This window comes from Gorilla gorilla, chromosome X (genome assembly GCF_029281585.2).
Source record: "Gorilla gorilla gorilla isolate KB3781 chromosome X, NHGRI_mGorGor1-v2.1_pri, whole genome shotgun sequence".
NCBI classification, from domain to species: domain Eukaryota; kingdom Metazoa; phylum Chordata; class Mammalia; order Primates; family Hominidae; genus Gorilla; species Gorilla gorilla.
In genome coordinates, this window is record NC_073247.2 from 141,509,208 (window position 1) to 141,525,833 (window position 16,626).

The 16,626-nt window shown below is 52.5% G+C and overlaps 1 protein-coding gene across 2 annotated transcripts; it reads left to right on the plus strand.

Moving 5' to 3' along the window:
* Positions 1 to 1,029: 1,029 nt before the first annotated feature.
* On the plus strand, positions 1,030 to 16,349 carry SASH3 (SAM and SH3 domain containing 3). 2 transcript variants are annotated; one of them, XM_004064839.5, is made up of 8 exons: positions 1,054 to 1,318; positions 9,149 to 9,244; positions 9,605 to 9,751; positions 12,072 to 12,213; positions 13,463 to 13,611; positions 13,762 to 13,971; positions 14,124 to 14,274; positions 14,777 to 16,349. In XM_004064839.5, exons 1-8 carry the CDS (start codon positions 1,262 to 1,264, stop codon positions 14,965 to 14,967), a joined length of 1,143 nt encoding a protein of 380 aa, XP_004064887.1. In that variant the 5' UTR covers positions 1,054 to 1,261; the 3' UTR covers positions 14,968 to 16,349. The 2 variants fall into 2 exon arrangements, with proteins under 2 accessions (XP_018874886.1, XP_004064887.1); XM_019019341.4 differs by having other exon boundaries at positions 1,030 to 1,318; positions 13,463 to 13,971.
* The last annotated feature ends 277 nt before the right edge of the window (positions 16,350 to 16,626 follow it).

Genomic DNA, 16,626 nt, shown 5'->3' on the forward strand with positions numbered 1-16,626 from the left:
TTTTTGTAAAAAGAAAAAAAATGTGTATAGACAGAGAGTAGATAGATGCTTAAAACAGTGTAGAGGACAATGATGGGAAATTTTGAATTTTTTTTTTGTTTATGTGTTTGTGAAATTGTATGACAAATACAAGTTGCTTTTGTAATAACAAGAAGTTATTAAAGTTATTAAAATCTGCCACAGACAACCCACAAATTGAATATACTGCATAGGTGTTTGATAAATGCCTGTTGGATACTTGCTAGAGGTGTGGAGTTGGCTGTAAGTGCTTTTCAGCTGCGGTGGTGATAAATATACTCATGATGGCTGAGGGGTACTGACTGGAGGGGTGACTGCTCTAGTGATGATGGTTTTAGGTGTGCTGATGGCTGTAGGAGTGATGGCTGCAGGGCTGATGGCTGCACGGATGTGATGATGGTTGTAGGAGAGATGACTGTAGGGACGATGGTTATAGGGGTGAGAGGGTCATGGGTGCAGTTGGCTGTAATGTCCAGAAGGGTGACAGCTGTAAGAATGATGGCTGGAAGGGTGATAGCAGCAATGGTGATGACTGTAGAGGTGATGGCTGAAGGATGTCAACTGTAGAGGTGATTACCATAGTGACAATGGCTATAGGTGTGCTGATGGCAGCGGGGATGGCTGCAGGCCTGATGGCTGTAGGGGTGATGGCTGTATGGTGATGGCTATTGATAGGAGTGATGGTAGCAGTGGTGATGGTCACAGGGATGATGGTAGTGGTAGTGATGGCAGTGACGACCTTGAAGATGTGAGTTGACCGGGAGCATTGATCCAACAGGCAGCCAGATGGTCCAACTTCTGGTTTCTGGATTCTGGTCAGTGAGATAAAGGGCTTGGGTACGCCATATAATGTCGAGCTGATTGTCCACCTCTAGGAAGATGGAGCAGAAGGACTGATGATGATCGACATGAGACAACAAGGTAGGGACTTTCTCTGACTGTTCAACCCAAGAGCCGTCTGCATCAGAATCTCTGGAGACTGAAGCTTGGACTTCCTTCCTCCCTAGGGGCCGGCAGGGGCTGCGATTGCTGTAAGAGTAGGTCACGTGGCAGGGCTTCCTGTATGCTGCTGCTGCCGGGTGTCCATGGCCCGCACCCCCAAGCTGCCACTGCAGCAGTCAGAGTGGCAGCTGAAGGCTCGGTTCATGCCGTGCCCCCGGGCAGTTCTGGTGAGGCTAAGCAAGAGGCCTCTGCATCTTGACACCTAGGAGAGCAGGGACGGAGTCTCCCAGGGTGGAGGACCATGCTGCGCCGCAAGCCCTCCAATGCCAGTGAGAAGGAGCCTACTCAGAAGAAAAAGGTGAGGAGCATTTTGGGAACTCACATCTTCCTTTCCTCTGCTTGCTCGACCCATCCCTTCCAAGACTCTTGGAAGTGGGAAGAGCCAAAGGCCATATGTTGAGTCTGTAGGTGAGGGCCACTCACCTAGAAGGCAACGGGACAGGGACCCAAAGGTTACAAGAGTAACAGAAGTACAGAAGAGATGTTTAAAATTCTGGAGCAACAGAGTTACAGAATAGATCCTTAGAAATCTAGAGTCATGCAATTCAACCCTAGAAGAATGGGAAAAAAGATCTAAAATTAGGGGCCAGAATCTTAGACTAGAATTTGAGAATAACAAAATACAATGCTTAAGCTGAACCCTAAGCCTGTACTTAATTATCTCTCCTCTACGCTGGTCCTGCCGCCACTTCTGCCCCAGCCACGTCCTCTCAGGAGCCATCTCACTCAAAGGGCCCCGCTGGGCCGCCCAGCTTGGAGCCGTGATGCTCACAGGACCGCCACCCCCTCCTCCGCTTTGGCCATGGCCCAGACCCTGCCCACTTGGCTCAGCTCTGTGGTAGCTCCCAGGCCCTACCCGAGATGGAGCCAACCTGGAGATGGGGGCCTGAGGCCATTCCAGTCTTGGGGGAAAAGGCGTCCGGAAGTGCAGTGGGATGCAGGGGGCATACAGGTTCTTCCTGGGTGGGGAATGAGAAATTAAGTTGAGGTGGTGAGTAGGAGTGAAGGCTGAGGAGGGAGGATTTTAAAGGCCAGGAGGAAAAACAGCTGTCATGGATGGCTGAGGTGTTCATCCTCCTGGGGCAGAGACTGGACTGGAAGATTCCTTGAAGGCTCTGCCAGATCTAGGATTTTGTGGTTGAATTTGAGGATTTCCAGATTTCTTTGGTTGGGTTTGAGGATTTCTAGACCTAATTCTTTAATTCGATTGAAGGATTCTCCCAGACAATCAGCAAGTATATCCTACACATCCAATGGGATGCTAGGACAGTCCCAAAGCAGGCCTGAACTAGGTCCAAGAGGCCCAGGCTATCCCCCGCCAATTTTCCCTGGAACTCAGCCCAGGTGCCCTATGGTGGATCCCCCTTGTCAGGGGAGTAGCTCAGAGATGGAGGCCAAGGCAGCTGAAAGACTGAGACTCGGGGCACTGGGGTGTGCATCCTGCCCCAGCTCTCAGGTCCTGGGGTGGCTGCCACTTCCGGCTGTATTCTCCCCACCTCAGCTGCTTCTCTAAGGTTGCAGTGGTGGTGGGCGGGGGAGGGGGGAGGTTCATGAATCTTCACACGGGCTCTGTCATCCCCGTCCAAACCCTGCAGGGCGCTAGGCCCAGCAGGCCTGCCATTGGCTGCCACTCCTAAGAGAGCAGGGCCACTTCCCCTTGCTCTCTGGGTGGTGGGGGTGGGAAACAGAGATTGCTCTATAGACACTGCTAGGCCTCAAACCACAGGGGCGCTGAGCTGGAGGAAAGTGTGAGAAAGAGCTGACACTTTGACACTGGGACCCTGTGCCACATCAGGAAGACGTACCTAGGGGCACACAGAAGCCAGAAGTCCCCTTTTTCTTTCCCAGCTTCAATTACCCAGATTCTGTGTTCGGCAGGCAAGTGGGCCCCTGGGATTTCCCCAGGTCTCTCCCAGGAGAAGGGGTCCTTTCGGGGAGAGTAGTCCAGGCAAACCCCACCCCAACCCCTGCCAGAGCCGGTGCCAGCCTCCAGAGCTGGGATGAGCTTGCCTCCACACACTCTGCTAGCCCCAGACTATGGAAATGTCCCCCAAAAGCCAAGCTTCCAGAAGGTACAGAGCATCTTCCCCAGGCCCAGAGGCAGAGGGCTGGCTGAATCACTGCTAGTCCCTTCTTCTCAGAGGCTGAGATGACGTGGTGGAGAGGAAAGCACAAAGGCAAGAGAGGCCTCTTTCTCCTGCCCCTGCTTCTCCTCTTGGGCCTGCCAATGGAGAATGTGCCAGACAGGGGGCAAGAAAGCTGAGCTGGAATCCTACCACGCTCTAGCTGTAGGACCTTGGACAGCTCATTGACTTTCTTTGGGCCTCAGTTTCCTCGCCTCTGAAAAGGGGGATAACTCCTAATCTGCCCCCCTCAAGAGGTTGTACAGATCACCCAAAAGAATAGATGTGAGAGTACCCTGTCACAAGTGTGCACGTGCACACCACACAAGGGGGTGCCTGCTGTAGGCATGGGTGGGGATAGGGAGACCCTGTGAAGAAGATTGAGCCATGCCCCCAGTGCTGGCACAGAGAACACAAGACTTAATAGTACTAAGAGCCACCACAGAGTGAGAGCTCATTGGATGCCAGGCACGGTGCTGTGCATCTCTTACCTTGTTCACTCCCCACGACAACCTGGTGAGGTAGGGGCAGATATTGTCATTATCCCTATTTGACACTTGAGGCTCACAGAGGTGAAGCAACTTGCTGAAGGTCACACAGCTGGGAAGCTGCCGAGCAGGGATCCAAGCCAAGATTTGTCTGACTCCAGAGTCTTGACCCCTTCTCTCTCCACTCTCTTGTCCCCTTGTTGATCTCAAAGGCGCTAGAAGAGTCTGATGAGCATAAAAGATTCAACCCATCAGCAGGAGAGCTCCGTGGGGCAGACCCAGATAGCTGTGGAATGAGTGACCTTCCAGCCAGCAGAGCAGAGGAGGGTGTGGGCCCTCTAGAATGGTAGGGCTAGGACATGGCGCCTCCCATGGATCATGAAGGATTGGAGAGGCCCCAGGTTTGGGAGACAGACCTCTTAGCTGCCCTTTGGAGACTTTCACTTCCTTCAAGTTCTTGCTCTGCAAGCCCTTTGATCTGATTTCACCCAAAGGCCAGTGTTGGGGTACAGGAAGTGGAGAGGGATTTTTCCTGGACTTGGTTCCCCTAAGGATGCTCCTACTCTACCACATCCCCACTTTCTCTATGGCTCCCTTCCTACAGCACACCTCTAGTATGACCCCCGCACCCTGTCAGCATGCACTTTGTATTTTCAGTGGCTCCTCACTGCCCACAAGATACATGCCCTTGGCCTGGCGGGCAAGAGCCTTCCATAGCCTTTTCTACTCCCCCACCCACCATCCCATCATCATGCTCTCAACGTCTCTTTCATTCTTGTTCAAACCCTTCCGAGCTCCACCTGGAGAAATCCTGCCTCCCCTGCATGGCCCAGCTCAGATATACCTCCTCCACAAAGCCCCGCCAGAGCCCTTCCCCCTCTGCACTCCCACCTGCTTTCCTAGGAGCTCTGTTCAAAAACCACCTGCATGCCATCACCACTACACTCAATCCACTGCTAACTTCTACACTGGTGGGGCGGGGCAACAGCATGAGCTCTGAGGTAGCACGAGCACAGCAACATACTTGGGCTTCCAGAGTCATAGACCTGGGTTTAGATGCTTGCTCTTCCTAAGACCAGCTGCGCCACCCTGCCTAGGGCACTTCATTTCGCATCTTGGTCTCCTCTGCTTCGAGGTGCGAATATGATGCGGGGCTGCGATGAGGCTGGAGTGAGCTGGCACACATGAAGTGCTTGGCAGGATGCCAGGCATGCGGGAGGAGTTTAGACCCTCATTGCTGGATTCTCACACACACAGAGGTGGGGCCTAGAGCTCACAGGGTGCTCAGTATATGCCTGGTACCCTGAAGGAGCAGAGGGGGTAGCTCAGGAGACCACTGGGGAAAGCCAAGTTTGCTCAGGAAGTAAGGGAAGAGGATGCTGGCTGGGGCAGTGTGGACCTCTGAGAGATTGATCAGGGCATGGTTTCTGCATGAATGCTGCCTTTTAAGCTGGAATTGAAAAATCTTTCTATAGAAGTATAATATCCATACAGAGAGGTGGATAAATCATAATTGCGCCACCGAATGAGTTTCTGTAATGTGAACATCCCCATGTAGACAGCACTTAGATCAAGAAACAACACTCTCAGAAGTCTAGAAGCTTCCCTCATGCCCCTGCCAGTTACTACACCCCACCCCTTCCCCCAGGGCAACCGCTATCCTGACTTCCAACAGCACAGGTGAGCTCTGCCAGGCTTTGAACTTACAGGGGGAACCATATCGTGTATATATACTCTTTGGTGGCCGGCCCCTTTACTCAACCATATGTTTGTGACACTCATCCATACTGTTGGGAACAGTTGTACTGTCTCCTACCTGGGTACTATTCTTTTGTGTGACTCTGCCACAATTAATTTATCCATTCTACAGATGATGGGCATTTGCGGGTTTTCCACTTAAATTGGAAGGGGGAGAAACTACGGCTGACAGAGAGAAGGGCAGAGTATTCCAGGTGGGGAAATGCCCAGGGTAAGAGGCTGGAGGTGGGTTGTAGGAAAGAGTAAGCATAAACCTACACTCCACAAGGGACTGCCATGTCAGACAATGTTCCAAGCACTGTAGGCGTACTCGCTCATTTCATCCTCACAACAGCCAGATGAGGTCGGTGCTTTTGTCTTCATCCCACTAATGAGGAAACAGAAACCTAGAGAAGTTAAGAAACATACCCAGTTTACACAATCAGTGGCAGAACCAAGATGGGAACACTTGCCCTGATGTGAAGTGGGCTTCAGAGAGGTTCGATAACTTGCCAGAGGTCACAAATCCAGAGTTGAACTTCTGAGAAAGCTTCCCTCATGCCCCTGCCAGCCACTGCATGCCCCCTTTCTCCCACAGTAACCACTATCCTGACTTACAATAGCATAGGTGAGTTCTGCCAGGCTTTGAACTATAATTATACAGGGGGAACCATATGGTGTATATATACTCTTTGGTGGCCCTACATTTCAAATGTATTGTATATTACATTTGAAATATATATTGAAATATATATTGTTGAGTATACTCAATATATATTTCAAATGTAATATACAATACAATACGTATATACAATACAATACATATATACTCAACAATATATATTTCAATATATATTTCAAATGTAATATACAATACATATATACTCAACAATATATTTAGTATATTTCAAATGTAATATACATTTGAAATGCAGCTCTTTCCAAGAGGCCCACACATTCCCCTGAGCCATGAAGTGAAAAGGGGGCCAACAGTGTATGGTACCACCTCCCCCGTCAGGCACGACTCCCAGGAAGTCCTCACTCCAAAGGGAAGCCAGCAGAAAAGCCAGCCAGGCTCAAGAATTTCAACTCAACCCTGAGTGGGGGTCACCTCTCTCTGAAAGGTGGTCAAGATACTTGGGGCTGTCCCTGAGGTTGGAGGTAGGCTTGGCAAAATGCCACCCTGGCGGGCCCTGAAACTCAACCACCCAAAGAACATGTGTTTGTCCTTTCCATCTCCCTGGGCTGAGAGTAGCCAACTGGGCCCAAGACCCAGCACCATCTCTGTAGTCCTTTGTGATTATCTCCTCCCACTTTGGACTAAAACTGAGACAGAGGGACCCTCGCACAAGGGTCTGGGAGCCAAAGGCCTTTCCTCCCAGCCCCCAGACTGCAGATTAATGACAGGAAAAGGCCTTGGGAAAGGGCTGCAATTAGAGGGCAGGCAGGCGGTGAATTTACTCTTCCCCAACAAAGCCGACTTCCGGCCCCATGCCTGCCCTCCTGCTTGCTTTCCAGCCTCACCAGTCCCTAGGGTTTCAGGGGCGACTCTTAGCCTCCTGGTCTGCAGATCAGGTTGAGGGTTGGTGGAGAGAAGGCCACAATAGGCCCCATCGGCCTATAAATAGCAGCCCAGCCTGCCCTCCTTGGGCCCAGGCCAGCCCGATGCCCACCCTCTCTCCGTTCCCTCTTTTCCATGCAATAAGAGGAGGAAGTTATCCAGGCAGCTGCGTCCTAGCCATACAAGAGGAGGAAATAAATGGAAGGTGGAGGAGAGAAGGGGAAAGAAAGGGAGAAAAAGAGGAAAGAATAGTGGGAGGGGACAACCAAGAAAGGAAGATGGAGAAGATGCAGGTGAACCAGAGTGGTCACCCTGTGGTCATGCTTCCCCTCCCACACACCCACCTATGGCCCCCTTTTCAGCTCCCCAGGGCAACACAGAGGAGGCTTTCTGACAGAGGCTGCAGGCACCCCACCCATCAGGCCCCAATCGTGCTAGCGTCTGCTTGGCCTGACCGCTGACCTAGTTTCTCATCAACTACCTTGCTGTGACTTTTAGGAATGTGTGACCCCTGACCCCCAATTGCTGACTTGGCTTTGGTCAAGACCCATCAAGAGTACTAAACTGCTACACTGCAGTCCCCAGGAGTTGGGGCCAATTATTTGTGTGTGTGTTGGTGGGGGACAGGTGATATTGCCCCCGCCCTGGGAGTTTGTCACTGGACACACACAACCCCTTTAGTAGGAAAGAGGATGTGAAACCTTCAACGTTGTGTGGGTTTGGGGCTTCAGTTCCTCAAGCCCTTATCTCGGGTGTCTGCAGTCTATCCCACTCTATCTGTCTGGCCATCTGTGAACCCTGGTTCCTGTGTGTATCTTCTGGTCTCGATTGTTTATCTTGATACAGGCTCAGCCTTAACTTCTTGTGTCGAGGGCCTGTCCCCCTTACCTGCCTTGCACTGGTTTCTGGCTGCTACCTTGCATGTGCATGCATATATATTTAAGAAAGCTCACTAGGCTGGGCTCGGTGGCTCACGCCTGTAATCCCAGCACTTTGGGAGGCTGAGGCGGCGGATCGCGAGGTCAGGAGATCAAGGCCATCCTGGCTAACATGGTGAAGCCTCGTCTCTACTGAAAATACAAAAAATTAGCCGGGCCTGGTGGCGGGCACCTGTAGTCCCAGCTACTCAGGAGGCTGAGGCAGGAGAATGGCATGAACCTGGGAGGCAGAGCTTGCAGTGAGCAGAGATCTCGCCACTGCACTCCAGCCTGGGTGACAGAGCGAGACTCCATCTCAAAAAAAAAAAAAAAAGGCAAGCTCAGCCGGGCATGGTGGCTCACACCTGTAATCCCAGCACTTTGGGAGGCCGAGGTGGGCAGATCACCTGAGGTCAGGAGTTCGAGACCAGCCTGACCAACATGGTGAAACCCCGTCTCCACTAAAAATACAAATAATAATAATAATAATAAAATAAAGCTCATATCCTGAAAAACATCTCATCAACACAGACCACAAACAATAATAGGTCATGCCTAAAAGTCCAAACACTGGCAAACGTCACGATTGCCAGCTCATCACATTAGTGGCTAAGATTAAAAGCTGAGAAGAAAGAGAAAATGGTGTCTTTCTTCTACCAAATTAGCCCCAATCACGTATGTCCTAAATCTGTGGGCCCCTTCTGTGAATAAGCCTCTACTGTGCTTTTCCAGAAAGTGTCATGCCAGGTCTTGCTGGCTTCTAGTCAGATTGTCTTGCTCTTCTTGGGACACAAATTCATCAGGCTGGAGACCCCAGTGTGTTTGTTCCTATCACTGTGACTGGGGACCTGGCTCAGAGTACACCCAGGACATGGAGGCCAGAGCCACGGGTTTTGGGAGGGATTTGCTCAGTTACACACTGGGCGATGTGCTCATGGATGCTGAGGTATGTCTCTAGTAGTAGATACACATTTACTCTGACTCATGTAGTCTTTCACTCCAGGATTCTGGGGACCAAACTTGAGGAACTGGTGGAATTTCAGGCTAAGTCTGAGGCCCGATTGAGGTGTGAAGCTCTTGAGGTCAGGAACTTGGTCTGTGGCCAGGGCTGGGGTGAAGAATGAAATGAAACCAGGTAGCCCCAAGAACATCGAGGTGCTTCACCCATTAGCCTGGGGCTCCCATGGCAATGTGGCTCTGTCAGCTCTGGGCTGTGGGTATTGTGTGGTGGGGGGGAGGCGAGTATGTGGGCCCTCGGGCAGCCATTTAGCCCACTGATTGCAACACCCACCCTTTTTCCAGCTCTCCCTTCAGCGCTCCAGCAGCTTCAAGGATTTTGCCAAATCCAAACCCAGCTCCCCCGTGGTGAGCGAGAAGGAGTTTAATCTGGATGATAACGTGAGTTTCAGGGCATCCTTGGGGGATCTGGCTGCAGGCCCTGGGCAGGGGAGTGGGGGTGGGAGGGAGGAGGGTGAAGAGGAGATAGAATTGTTGGGGTGAAGCCCCCTTTAACACAGAGGGTCCACCTCTCCCCACACCAAGCACTCCCCTGCATTCCTTTCAATTACACGTTAAATAGCAAACTCTTTATAAATTTATAGGGCTAAGGACATGGCTGGGGTTAAGAGGGGAGGGGATGGGGGCCTCTCAGTTCCACCCCCTCCAGCTTCTGCTGTGACCCCAAGGCCTCTTTTGCCTCAAGTCCCGGACCCAGGCAGGACCACCAGGGTCCCTGGATCGCCTCTTTTGTTGTCATAGATTCCAGAAGATGACTCAGGTGTCCCCACCCCAGAAGATGCTGGGAAGAGTGGCAAAAAGCTGGGGAAGAAGTGGAGGGCAGTGATTTCCCGAACCATGAACAGGAAGATGGGCAAGATGATGGTGAAGGCCCTGTCAGAAGAGATGGTGAGGCCTGCGGATACAGGGGAGGGGGTGTCCAGGGGGCCTGGGGACCGCTCTGGCAGAATGTGAGCCTAACCACCTCAATAGCCACTACTCAGGCCCAAAGGCCCTATTTGATGCAAGAAGGAAGGTCACATGGGAGGGGAAACTCACTTGCAGCCATGGACAGGCAGCCAGGCAATCTTGACGGGGCAGGAGGCTGGCGGGGGAAGGGGTGGAGTTTGAGAAGGGATGAAAGTCTGGGCAACAGGGCTGGACATGGTGGCTCCTGCCTATAATCCCAGCACTTTGGGAGGCTGGGGCCGATCACTTGAGGTCAGGAGTTTGAGACCAGCCTGGCCAACATGGCAAAACCCCGTCTCTACTAAAAATACAAAAATTAGCCAGGCATGGTGGCACATGCCTGTAATTCCAGCTACTCGGAGACTGAGGCAGGAGAATTGCTTGAACTTAGGAGACAGAGGTTACAGTGTGCCAAGATCGTGCCACTGCACTCCAGCCTGGGCAACAGAGCAAGACTCTGTCTCAAAAAAAAAAAAAAGAAAGAAAGAAAGAAAGAAAGAAAAAGAAAGAAAAAAAAGAAAAGTCTGGGCAAGGGATGCTTCTTGAGGAGGCGGGCCTGGGACAGGGGCAGCTTGAGAAAGATGAAATGGCCTGAGGCAATCCATCCACTTCAAAGCTTTGCTTTGGAACTTCCCCGGGATTGGGAAGGCCTATTTTCTCTCATAGAATCCCTATGAGAGAAAACAGATTGGGCACGGTGGCTCACACCTGTAATCCCAGCACTTTGAGAGGCCAAGGCAGGTGGATCACCTGAGGTCAGGAGTTCGAGACCAGCCTGGCCAACATGGCAAAACCCCGTCTCTACTAAAAATATCAAAACAAATTAGCCAGGCGTGGTGGCAGGTGCCTGTAATCCCAGATACTCGGGAGGCTAAGGCAGGAGAATTGCTTGAACCCGGGAGGTGGAGGTTTCAGTGAGCCAAGATCACGCCATTGCACTCTGGTCTGCGTGACAAGAGCAAAACTCCGTCTCAAAAAAAAGAAAAAAAAGAGAGAAAACAGAGAAGGCTGGCTTCAGCCCAGGGAGGAAAGTTGGCACAGACAGCTGTGGGGCAGGCATGACCCAAGAAGCTTAAATCACCCAGTGGGTTTGGGTTGCCATGGCTCTAAAAGGAGCCACTGAGGCAGTGGTGTGCTGGAGTTGGCTCGTACTGGGCTTATACCAGCTCACGAGAGCAGTTGGTCAAACTGTCAAAAATTTTGCAAGCCAGTTGTTAAACACAACCATTATTAAAAATCAAATTAAAGAAACTTACAATTCAGTTAATTATATTTTTTTAAAAAGGTAAACTGGGCGTGGTGGTGTACACCTATAATCCCAGCTACTCAGGAGGATGAGGCAAGATGATTGCTTGAGCCCAGTAAGAGTCCAGCCTGGGCAACATAGGGAGACTCTGTCTCTAAATAAATAAATTAAAAAAAATAAAATTTTGTAAAAACGAACAAAGGTAATACAGTAAATCTTCAAAACTCATCACTTCCTAATTCTTGTACTACCTTTTACTCTTATCAATGCTGCTGAGGTTACGTGCATCCATAGCATCTTCATGGTGGCAATAGCCTCGCCCTCATTTCAGACAACACGTCCAGTGACGTCAAAGTGGTAGCTTGACATTGGCCGTGGAGGGGAGTGTTTACAACACAGGAATTGGCAACTCATCAGGGCCAGCTGTTAAACAGTTATCACCTCACTGAGGTGTGGTGAGGTAGGGGGAGCTCTGGAGTCTGGCTTGGTTGTGGGTTCCCTTGGGACTTGAACCTGAATTCCCTTGGCCTGAGTTTACTAACCCTTGGGCCTTACTCCTCATTTGTAAACTCAGGCCAACAATACCACTTACCTTCAAGTGTCACTGTAAGGATTCAGTGAAATGGCAGGCAGGCCTGGCACACAGAAACACAGGCAAAAGTAGTTTCCTCTCTAGCGACATTGTCTGCCCAGTTGTGCGGTAGCAATGGTTGAGTCCAAGTTGTGCCACCGTGGTCTTTTCTGTATGTACATCGGCACTTGAGGCTGACAAAAGCACATCCACATGGCGCCCTGGTTGAACCTGTTTCTGTGAGGTAACCGGGGCAAGGACTGTCACTCTCATTTTTACAAAAGGGGAAGAAACTAGGGCTCAGAGAGTGCCATTCAGCCTATAAGTGGTAGAGTTGGGGTTTGAGCCAGCCCCCAGCTCTTCACCAAGCCCAGGCCCATTTCTTCAGCTTCATGCACACCCCAGCAAAGCTCCTTAAAGCTTCCCGCCTACCCTCCCCGCAGGCAGACACTCTGGAGGAGGGCTCTGCCTCCCCGACATCTCCAGACTACAGCCTGGACAGCCCTGGCCCTGAGAAGATGGCGCTGGCCTTTTCTGAGCAAGAGGAGCATGAACTTCCGGTGCTCAGCCGCCAGGCATCAACAGGTGAGTAGGGGATGCAGGGGACACCTGCCGAATCTGGAGGAAAGGACTGGGTTACAGCCGTGCTGGTGGCACGCTGTCTGGGAGGGGGGTAAGAGAAATGAATGCTTACTCTTTGCCTGCTGGGAACATTCTCAGTCCTCTTCACATTAAATCTTCTCAACAATCTCACGGGGCCAGTACTGTTATCCTTGCTTTATTGATGTGGAAACAGGGTCTTAGGGAGGTTAAGTGACTTGCCCAAGGTGACCCAGTCTTGAACTCAGATGTACCGTAGAGGAACTTCCACTTGCTATCCTCAGGCCCCGGAGAGGCCCATGGGCAGAGGAAGAGTCTCAGTCACCCTCTTGGACCAGCCCGTCCCCACCCTTCCAAGGGGAGCTAGAGGCTACAGATCCCTGGGCCTCTGATGCCCCAGTCGGGGGTGGGCGTATGAGGTCTCCAGCTGTGAAGAGTCAGCCTCTTGACCCTAGACCATAGTTGCTGGGCTCAGGGCATCACTTGGCATCTTCTAGAAGTCCATGGGACAGGACAAGAGGTGCCAGCAGGGAACTCGTCCAGGCAGGGGCTTTGGGTTCTGTAGCCCCATTCAGCACTGCCTTTCTTGCCCCTCAGGTCCACTCCAAGTTTCCTGCTTTCTCTGCCTCCACAGACACTTCCCTGCCCCCGACTGAAAATCATTCAAAATGCCCACTACTCTGTACTTCCCAGGGAGAAGGAGCCCAACTGAGTTTCTATGTGACATTGTAACTAAACATTGAGTTATTAAGCAGGGAAAGTCAAATATGAATGCAGGGCATAGCTTCCTGGGTGGAGGGAGCGTTGGAGTGGGTATCAGGGAACATGGAGTCTAATGGACTGACTCAGCGCTGCCAATTATAAAATGAGAAGCCTTGAGCAGTTCACTTGGTCTGTGTGACCTCAGATTTCCACATCTGTTCATTGGAGTGTTGGCCCAGTTGTTCTCTAGAGGCCCTCCTAATTTGTCCATTCTTTGGTCAGTGAGCCATTTCTCCTCCCATTGCTAACTCTTTTCATGTCCAAGGGCCCAGAGGTGAAGCCGTGCTCCTGGTCGGTAGCCAAGGGGGTGGTTCAGAATCCCTTCTGCAGTGTAAAGCTTGCCAGAGCCCAGCTGCCTTCCCGGTGTATACCCTTGGGATTTCTAGGCAGGCCCCCTGGAAGGCACCTGCTAGGCACTGTCTCAGCTGTCCTAGGACAAAGGTGAGCCTCCTCCCTGCCCCATCTCCTGCAGGCAGTGAGCTCTGCAGCCCCAGCCCAGGTTCTGGCAGCTTCGGGGAGGAACCACCTGCCCCCCAGTACACAGGGCCTTTCTGTGGCCGGGCACGAGTCCACACCGACTTCACTCCCAGCCCCTATGACCACGACTCACTGAAACTGCAGGTAAGATCAGCATCCGGGCTTCTCTGGAGCCTGGCAGGCTGTGCCCAAAAAGTAAACTGGACTGAACCAGGCTATGACAGTGTCAGTGGAGGCCAAGGCCCCCCATATCCTCTCTCCCTTGCTCCCTTCTCCTCTCCTCTCCCCCAACAGAAAGGAGATGTGATCCAGATCATTGAAAAGCCACCTGTGGGCACGTGGCTGGGCCTACTCAATGGCAAGGTGGGCTCTTTCAAATTCATCTATGTGGATGTGCTGCCCGAGGAGGCCGTGGGGCATGCCCGCCCCAGCCGCCGACAGAGCAAGGGCAAGAGGCCCAAGCCTAAGACCCTGCATGAGCTGCTGGAGCGCATCGGCCTGGAGGTTTGAGCTTGGACCTCACTAGTATCTAGTATCAGGGAGGCACAACTGCCCCAGGGATGGGGACCAGGAAATGACAGCTATGCGTGGTTGGGGAGGACCTAGGCAGAGGTGGCTGGTAAGCAGCTGTGCCGATGGCCTGCCTCTGCCTACAGGAGCACACGTCCACCCTCCTGCTCAATGGCTACCAGACACTGGAAGACTTCAAAGAGCTGCGAGAAACACACCTCAATGAGCTGAACATCATGGATCCACAGCACCGGGCCAAGCTGCTCACGGCCGCCGAGCTGCTGCTGGACTATGACAGTGAGTGGCTTTAGGAGCGGCCTGGTGAGGGTGTGTGCCCACCGGCATTCCAGGGAGGGGAGGCTTGCCCTGGCCTTGCCTTCTGTCCACGCTCTGCCCTAGGACTGCTCTGCAGTGGAAAGGTACTTTCCACTTGAATTAGAATTTCAGGGAAAGTGTACGGGAGAAAGGAGTTGTAGGGATGATTGGGCCCAACCCCCTTTGGATCAAACGGGACCCTTAAGGCCAAAGAAGGCAAAGCCTTACTTGAGGCCTCAAAGCTGTGTAATAACAGAGCCAGGATTCAAGCCCACTGCCTGGCTCCAGCTTAGTGCTAAAGAAGTATGAGCTCCTGGACTGCAGAGCTGGCCTGGAAACAACTCCTACCGGCTTCTAAGCTGGAAGCAGTGAGGAGAGGGGCAGGGCGGTGGCAGGTGCCCAGAAGGAGAGACTGCCTATGGTGTATTTCCCAAGGTCCCTACCTCCACCCCCATATTCTGTCTCCCTCTCTCGTCCCTGGCAGCTGGCAGTGAGGAGGCTGAAGAGGGCGCCGAGAGCAGCCAGGAGCCAGTGGCACATACAGTGTCGGAACCCAAGGTGGACATCCCGCGCGACTCAGGCTGCTTTGAGGGCTCGGAGAGCGGGCGCGATGAGGCAGAGCTGGCAGGCACTGAGGAGCAGCTGCAAGGCCTCTCCCTGGCCGGGGCACCTTGAGGTGGCGGTGGCAATAGGCCAAGGCTGGGACCCAGCTGCAAAGGCTGTAGGAGTGGGCCCAGCCTCCCGTGGTGGCCCAGGCCCTGAGGACTGGCACTGAGCCTGGCCCTGCTTCCCCAGGGACACTTAGGGCCACAGAGGCCAGGCCAGGGCCCTACAGGTTCCAGGCTCAGCTGGAGTGGTTGGGGAGTCGCCCAAGGGCACATCCCACCTGCCTGAGCCCCGCCCTCCACCAGCGACTGACAGCGCAGCCCCTCCTGGCACCAACTGCTCCCCTGCCATGGCCACGGCCACAGCAAGCGGGGCACTGGGAAACCCTGCCCATGTCCCTCACCAACAAGGCCTCCAAATCCTCCTCACCCCCACACCACCTACCCCTGTCGCACTGCTCCTGAAAAGAGGGCCAAGTCAATGTTTCAGGTCAGTCTAAAAACCCTAGGGAAGCTGGCCATTTAAAAGAACCCAAACTGACCATGGGTAAATCCAGTTCCCCTAAATAAGGCCTGAAGAAATCCACAGGTACCATTCCCACTTTCCTTCTCCCTAGCTTTCTTAGAGGTTTGGCCACTAAATCTTATGAGACTTGAACCAAGTGGCTTCCTCTTTCTAGGCTTAGGATGGGTTGGGGTTAGAAAGGGTGATCACTGAAGGCCTTGCCTGCTCTGACATTCTGTGACATTAAATGTCTATTCTCCTGTTACCTGTGGCCTGGGACACCAGTGGGGTTTATCGAGGGGACCAGAGGGGCCTCAGGCTTTCAGATGAAATGGCTCCTCCTACTCACCCACTTTATTCCTCTCCATGTAATTCAGGACAAGCTACAACTTCCCCCAGCTTAACACAATGCCCATACCTCATACGATATGCGCCCTCCCGTTCCATCCCTGGCCCCCTCAAACGAGACTTCTCACAAGGCTGATTGCAGATGGTCAAACCTGGCTTCCAAGGACAGAATTGCCTCTTGGAAGCCAGCTGCGGATCTGAGTCCAGAGTTGGCCACTTGTGTGGGTCCTCACAAGCAAAGAGAGCACTAAACTTGACATTGGGGGTCCACCACTCCAACTTTGCTTTCTGAAGGTTTTGGTGTACATTGAGCCCCAGAAGGAAACGAGAGTATCTGTGAGTGGGGGCCTCCCTTGACCCCAGTACGAAGTCTATGCCCTGAATCCCCAGAGTAGCCCTTCCCTGGTGCCCAACTGGCCTGGGGACTAACAGCGTCCACTACATCTAGGACTGCCGGCTAAGTGGACACACTTCTTGACCTCCTACCAGGAACTTTGGTAAAAGCTAGCTTTGGGGAAGGGGTTGGGTGTAAATATGAGAGGGTGGAGGGAGACCAGCTGGTAGCAATAAACATGGGTAGAACTAAATTACCGTCTCCAGTTATCTTTTCTATGGAGAGAGTGTTGTGGGGAGGGGCAGACCGGTCTCCTTCAAAGCTGGCCTCAGCAAAGTGTCCCTCACTGTCCTTTCAGGTCCATCTTTCCCTTCCCTTAAATGTTCAGTGCCCTTGACTCTGCTGACCTAAAGCTCCAGTCTGAAGCCCTAGCTGGCTCTGCCCTTCCCTCTAACCAGCCCTCCTCAGAACAAGGGTCAAGCTCCCATGACCACGGGCTTTGCTGGGGTCCAAGAGGTGTAGGGGGGAATGGCTATTTCCCT